Source organism: Chaetura pelagica, unplaced genomic scaffold, assembly GCF_000747805.2.
Source record: "Chaetura pelagica isolate M959 unplaced genomic scaffold, ChaPel_1.0 scaffold376, whole genome shotgun sequence".
NCBI lineage: Eukaryota > Metazoa > Chordata > Aves > Apodiformes > Apodidae > Chaetura > Chaetura pelagica.
In genome coordinates this window covers 5,337-12,073 of record NW_009953503.1, presented here as the reverse complement: position 1 = coordinate 12,073, position 6,737 = coordinate 5,337, and the positions used below count along the sequence as shown (strand labels likewise).

At 58.0% G+C, this 6,737-nt stretch overlaps 1 protein-coding gene across 1 annotated transcript; it reads right to left on the bottom strand.

The window, feature by feature from the left end:
• Positions 1–2,454: 2,454 nt before the first annotated feature.
• Positions 2,455–4,557, bottom strand: LOC104390253 (CMP-N-acetylneuraminate-beta-galactosamide-alpha-2,3-sialyltransferase 2-like). The gene is made up of 6 exons (XM_009999357.1): positions 4,321–4,557; positions 3,851–4,041; positions 3,428–3,607; positions 3,021–3,066; positions 2,794–2,913; positions 2,455–2,622 (listed from the first exon to the last, which is right to left on the bottom strand). The coding sequence occupies exons 1-6, from the start codon at positions 4,555–4,557 to the stop codon at positions 2,455–2,457; spliced, it is 942 nt and encodes a 313-aa protein (XP_009997659.1).
• Between the last annotated feature and the right edge of the window lie 2,180 nt (positions 4,558–6,737).

Here is a 6,737-nt window from a genome sequence, read left to right as displayed (position 1 = left end):
AAAATCTTTTATTCAAAATGTTTGTGAATGTGCTGATGCTGTGCCAGGCCTTGGTCAGAGTGTGCTGGCTCCCCTGTGCTTTCCCTGTGGTGACCCCCAGCACAGGGTTCTCCTCCCTGTCCCCTGGGGCTTGGCAGCTGCTCCTTCTCTTCTGACAAAAGATGCAACTTGATGTTTCAGCAAAAAAACCCACAAAAAAAAACAGTGTTTGGAGTTTTAATTGGTTTTTTAATTGGATTGTTTTTCACTTCCCCTCTGTTTGTATTTTGAAATAAAGCCCAGCCTCTGTGTGTTTTGTTTAAGCATTTGGAAGAATAATTAAATTATTTGAACAATTCTGGTACTGAATTGGAAATTTAAACAAACAACAACACACCTGCATTGTGGCAGGGTGTGTGGGGATGGTGATGATGAGGTTTTGTTTCTTTTTAATGATCTACACAAGTAAATTAAGTGTTTGGTGTGATTAATTATATTGGGAGAAAATTGAAAATAATTAAGCAAAAGAAGAGATTTTTGGCTCCTGCCTCATTTTGAGGCAAAACAACCTCATTCCTCTTATATCTCAGCTCTGGAGTTGCTTTGGTATCGACCCTCAGCTTGGTCCAAGCAGTTGGTCCAGCAGCACCCAGTGAGTGTGACAAGCACAGGGGCAGAGAGAAAGCTGCTTGGTGTTCAAAAAGCCTTTGAACACCAAAAAAAGTAGGTTTGAAAGTAGGTTTTGTTTGCTGCTGGTGGTTTTTTTAATTAGTTCAATTTACCTACAAACCATGGAGTGTGAAACCCTGTGTTTTTCAGTCAGGGAGAGAAGCAATTTGAGGTGAGGGTCAGGAGACTGATGAGCCTCTGAGCTCTGAAAAAAAAAATGGGTTTGTTAAAAAACGACATTTGCAGCACAGGTATTTAATAAATCCCTCAGGTCAGGATGGTGCTGTCCTGCTGCAGTGAGAGGAAGGGGACATTGCATCTGCATGTTCTGTCAGGAGCAAAAAGTGACCTGAGCGGCTCCCATGGCTCAGCAGAGCACACAGCCTTGTCCCTACCTTGGAAATAGTAACCAGGAGGGGGAAGGTGAATGGAAGGAATTGCAGCAAGAGTTTAACCTGCAGTTAACCAATTACCAGTTAACTGCTTGATTTGATAAGGAAACCAATTGCTTGTTAACCTCAGAGGAGCATTGGAGAGATACTGCTTGGGGGGAAAGAGGGAAGGAAGAGGTAAGTGCAAGGCATGTGCTCAGAGTGGGAAACTGGATGTAACAGGGAAGAGGAACAGAAGGTAATAAATGGAAATTCCACCTGGAGAGGTAGAAATTCCTTGAAGCTCATAGCTCAGGTACTATGAGGTACTACACAGGCCTTCTGTGATAAAATTGAGCTTGTGAGTAGAAGAGACCTGGTGATTTTGGTAGACTGAACGACCAAGTAACAGCCATGGAAAAACTGAGTGATCCACAGATGTTGATGTGTGTGACTGAAGGTAAGACAAGGCATCCTGCTACCCCTGCTCTGGAGAACACCTCAGATCCAGGGTCTGCAGCCTCGTTCTGTGGGGTGGGGCTGAGGGAGCTGGTGCTCATGTCAGAGCAGTGAGGGCTCCCAGGGTAAAGCAAATGTTAATGGCAGCTTCATGGGTGTTTTCAAGGTTTATTAAATTAAAATTATTTCAGCTGTACTTGATAAATTCTTCCCTGTGAGGGTGGTGAGAGCCTGGCCCAGGTTGCCCAGGGAAGCTGTGGCTGCCCCATCCCTGGGGGTGTTGAAGGGCAGGTTGGATGGGGCTTGGAGCAGCCTGGGCTGGTGGGAGGTGTCCCTGCCCGTGCAGAGGTTGGGACTGAATGATCTTTAAGGTCCCTTCCAACCCAAACCAGTCTGGGATCCTATGATTGTGTCATCTTCTGATTTGGACGCTTGATCGTTTCCTTTCTTACTCTTCTTTGATACAATTGTAAAAATGTTTCCTTAGTTATAAAAAGGAAGGGAAGATGCCCCACTCCCCTTTCCCAAAGAGCAACTGCAAACCTCCCCACAACCCATGAGGGGGTGGAAATGGCAGCTCCATCATGTGGACAACCACGTTTGAGCAGCTGCTGTCACCACCACTGCTGTCACCCAATGGCTTGGTGGCCAGCACAGGGACACACACAGCAGCTCGTGGGCTCCACACCTGCTTCCAGTCCCACTGTCTCCCCTCCCTCTCTCCCAGCCAGTGTTGCAGAGCTGTGCCCACCCGGTGTCCAGCCCAACACAGTGTCCCCAGTGCCAGGGAGCGTGTCACCTCACCCAGCTGGTGGGAGCAGCAGAGGCAGCGCCGGGAGCCTGGGGCTGGCAGGGTGTGTGAGCCCGGGCACATGGTGGTGCTGGGGGAGAAGCAAGATCCAGCAGCAGCTGCTGGTGGTGCTGGGGGCTGCTAGTCCCTGTGCCAACAGCCTGGCTCCAGTTTCTGGGAAATGCATCATTTGTAGAACAAAATCCTGCCTTCGGCTGCCAGTCTCTCGATGAGGCTGAACTCAACCTCAGCATCGTGGACCCTCGTCCTGCGAAAGGCTCCGGGCCAGCGGTTTTTCTCCCAGTAGTGGTGCCAGTTCCCTTCGCTGTCCGCGCCAAAGCCAAACACGGAGACCTGCAGAGACACCAGCAAGAGCCATTGCAGAGCAGCCCTGCAGCCTGGGGGGTGGTGGGAGAGGTGAGGTGGTGGGAGAGGTGAGGTGGTGGGAGAGGTGGGATGGCAGCAGGGGTAGGATGGCAGCAGGGGTGGGGTGGCAGCAGCACCAGCCCCACGGGCTGTGCTCACCCGCTGGCAGGTGTGCAGGGCGAAGAGCAGGGCGGTGAAGCCGGTGGACGGGTACCGGCCGTGCCGCTGCGTCCAGCTGTCGTGGATGTACTTGAGGAAAGCCGGGCTCAGGATCAGCACCTGCACGGGGAGCGGGGGGGCCATCAGCTGCCAGGAGGACACCTGGCCCTGCCACCGGCTGGGACAGCTCTGCCCGCGTCCCCCCGCGGCACAGGCCGGGCTCTCACCTTGTCTCTGTCAGCTCGGACGAACCGTTTCACCCTCATGTACGTGCTGCGGAAGCCCGAGGACACCAGTGAGCAGGGCACTCCTGCTGCTGGGCCTGTTTGGTGGGGGTGGCCCCATGGCACCCCCAGCCCAGCCGTGTCCCCTGGCCTGGCGCTGGGAAGGGACACATCAAGCACCTGGCCCCACACTGGGAGAGCCTGGGGGTTACGGGACTGCAGGATGACCCAGCCTGGTGGGGATGGGTCAGTGCCCACCTCCCCAAACTACAATGCAGAGGGATGACAGGACCAACCCCCAGGGGCCCTTCATCTCACCAGGATTGTGGTGCTGGGGCCCAATGAGGCACCAGGGTTCCCAGGACCAGGGTCTCTAGCACCAGAGGCACCATCCCCCAAAGCCAACGCACCGCGTGAGCTCCCCGGTGGAGAAGGCACTGGCCACCCACTGCAGGCCCAGCGGCTTGAAGGGGACAAGGACCAGGTGGGTGCCAGGCGCGAGGTTCACTGCGCTCTCTGGGTACATGAAGTGATGGGTTGTTCTCCTGCCAACATCCAGCTCAAAGCCAGTGACCTTCGCTCTGTTCATCCTAGGGGACAGCGGGAAATGTCCTGCAATGAAGGTCAATGCTGTGCTGTCCCCACCGGGCAGGGACACCAGGTCAGCCTGGCCAGTAGGAAGGAGGGGACATGGGTGACACTGGGGCCCGTGTGTGTCCCAGGGCAGGGGGCTCCAGGGAGCAAGGCCAGCAGCCCCTGCCATGGCAGATTTCACAGGGTGGCTAGGACGTGCCAGGGGACACCAGGAGGGACCAAGCCCCTCAGCCACCCACCGCAGCACCCAGTCGTGGGCGTCGATCCGCGGCCCGTGGCCAGAGCCCTGCAGCTGCCCCGAGTTCCCCACCACAGCGCACGTCCTGCAGCCCGACGGGTCCCACGCGCTGCCGGTCGGGGCCGGGAACACACTGAAGAGCTGCTGAATTATAGGCTGGAGCTGGACACCCCTGGAGGGACCCTGCAGTCTCTAGGTGAGGGAGCAAGGTCAGGGACAGGCAGCATCAGCCCCCCCCATCAGTGCCCCCATAGGGATGGAGCCCCCCAATTCTCCCAGCAGAGCCCTGGGAAAGGCACATGAGAACTGGATGGGACACTGGGAAAAGGGTGTGGGACAGCACAGGGGAGGTGACCTGGGGTCCCAGCACCCTTTTCATGCCCCATCACAGCCGTCCGACCTTCACCTTGACCCTGCCCCACTGCGAACAGCTCCGGGAAGACCCCCGAGCTGCCCCAGGCCCCCACTCACCAGCCACCACTGAACCACCTCGGCGGGCAGCTCCGGGGCCCTGCCCAGCAGCAGAGGCTCCACGGCCGGGTCGTAGCGGGCACTGAACCAGGCAGAGCTGTTGGTGCCGGGGCAGCGGGCACGGAGGACCAGGCGGAAGGGACCCCCGGGGCCATCTGGGGGGGCTCGGAAGCTTTGCCACAGGAGCAGCAGCAGGCACAGCGCCAGCACCACCTGCGTGCGCCTCTGGCACAGCATCCCTCATGCCACCTGCAGAGAGACGGCCCAGGGACCAGTGGCAGCAGCACAGCAGGACCCCTTCCCACCCACCCTCCCTGCCCAGCCCCCTGGGACCCCTCCTGGCTGCTCACCAACCCCGCAGGGACCTGGGATTGCTGCCTTTTCAAACCTGGCAATGGCTGTAGGGCCGTGTTGTGCCCCGGCGCTGCCCTGGCTGTGCCCTGCCCACAGCTCCAGGAGGGGCTGGAGGGGGAAGAGCAGCAAAGCATCGTCACCTTGGCCATGAGCCCAGCACCAGCTGCCCCCCAGGGAGGTGCTGCCCACCCGTGAAGCAGCTTCTCTGCCAGCCCTGAGCCCTGCTGCTCTCCCCTCACACCCGGCACTGGACACAAGCCCCTCAGCCTGGCCATGAGCCCATGGAGGTGCCAGGAACAACCTCTCCAGGCCCTGGGGTCCTGCAGCTCCATGGGCACTGAGTCATTGCTGGGGGAAGGAGAAGGAGGTGCCAGCTGTCTGCAGGAACCTTTCTTAAACACCCATCTTGAAGTGATGTTTCTGGTCTCCAGCTAAAAGCACTCATGTAAACCTGGAGCCAGAGGGAAAAGAGTCGTCTTGTCCTCAAGGAGCTCATGGGATGCTCATGAAATGCCACGAGCTGGCTCTCATGGACCGAGGCAAGAGTGAAGAGCAGGAGGTGGGGACAGACTCCATCCCAGGGGCAGAAGCAACTGCAGAAGATTTGAGGGAGGGTCTCCTCCCCACTGGGAAAGCTGAAGGAGAGAAAAACCCCTCCGGTCCTCACAGGAGCACCCTGTGCTTCCTCCAGTCCCCCCAGTGCTGAGCTGGGGCCATGGATCAGCACCAGTTTTGTTTCTCCACATTCACCACTTTCTGCAGCTCCTGCAGCACCAGGGTACCTGGTGGTACTCCTGCCTGGCACCCACACCAGCTGCACCTGAATCTGCCCCACAGGACATGCCCCTGACAGCAAAGCTGTTGCTCCTGGGAGTTTGAGCAACAAACAGAGCCAAGAGATGTGGGGAAGCAGTCTGGACAGTCACTGGTGGCTGCAGCAGCTCTGCTCCCCTGCAGTGCTGCCCTCAAACAGCAACAGAACTGTCACCCCTTCCTGAAGGGAAGCAGGAACAAGAAACCACCAGCAGGCTGGAAACACTGACACGGGTGCTCCCGAGCAGGAAACAGCCACAAAATGCTGGCTCTTCACAGGCTTGGGGGGGACCCCAAAGGCCCTTGACACTCCCTGCAAGTGGCTGCAGATCCCTGTGACTTTATGTCTTGCCTTTTTGCAGCAGCCACGAGCATTTGCTGTGGTGGAGGCAAAGAGCATCCAGCTGATGTCCTGCTGGGGCTGGGAGCCATCAGCCTGCCAGGCTGGCTTGGGTGCTCATGGAGCCTGGGGAGTTTTTAAGCCACAGCCCACAAAGGGGTATATTGTGGCTGGTAGCTGCATGTCCAGCAACAGGAGCTTCATAGAGCCCAGAGCCCTGGGACTCAGGGCACAGGGAATGTTCCACAAAGCTTTTTGGAATCACCCGTGGCCAGGGAGGGCAGGGCTCCAGACAGGCAGGGTTGAGTGGCCCCATCTCCCTCCCTCTGCCCATGCACAGCCCCTGCTCCACTGACAGGACCCCCACCTGCACCCACACCCCCACAGCAGCTGAACAACCCCCCTGTCCCTGTGCCCAGAGGTGCCCTTGCTTGGGGTTCCCCAGCCAGCACCATCAGCCACAAGCCACCACCCTGCAGCAGCCACAGACCAGGTCCCATCCCAGCTCAGCTCCCAGGGACACCACCCATCCATCCCCACAGCCAGGAGACGGGGCCTGGGGGTGTGGTGACCCCCAGATCCCCTGCCAGCTGCCCCCAGGGCCCTCACCTGCTGCTGAGAGTGACGGTGCTGAGCTCCGGTGTCCTCACCAGCGGTTGCGACATCCGGAGGGGAAGAGGAAGCGTCACGTCCTGGGGGCAGAGCAGAGCCTGGCAGCTCCCAGAGCCTGGGGCTGACAACCCTCCTCCAGCAGTGCCCACCACCCTGGTGCCCCAGCACGGCCCTCCCACATAGCTCAGCACTGTGATGGCCACAGTCCCACTGGAGCCAAATGCCCTGGCCATGTTCCCAGGTCAAATCAGGAAACTGAGCATTAAAATGTTCCTCTGAGGGTGAGAGAAGCTGCCTG

What these genes read in the sequence shown, in the direction of transcription:
- LOC104390253 (XM_009999357.1), bottom strand. Translation starts at nt 4,557, where the DNA reads ATGCTGTGCCAGAGGCGCACGCAGGTGGTGCTGGCGCTGTGCCTGCTG. An exon ending in AGGTGGTTCAGTGGTGGCTG is followed by an intron (nt 4,042 to 4,320) that starts GTGAGTGGGGGC and finishes TCCCTCACCTAG; the next exon opens with AGACTGCAGGGTCCCTCCAG. An exon ending in TCCACCGGGGAGCTCACGCG is followed by an intron (nt 3,067 to 3,427) that starts GTGCGTTGGCTT and finishes GGGCTTCCGCAG; the next exon opens with CACGTACATGAGGGTGAAAC.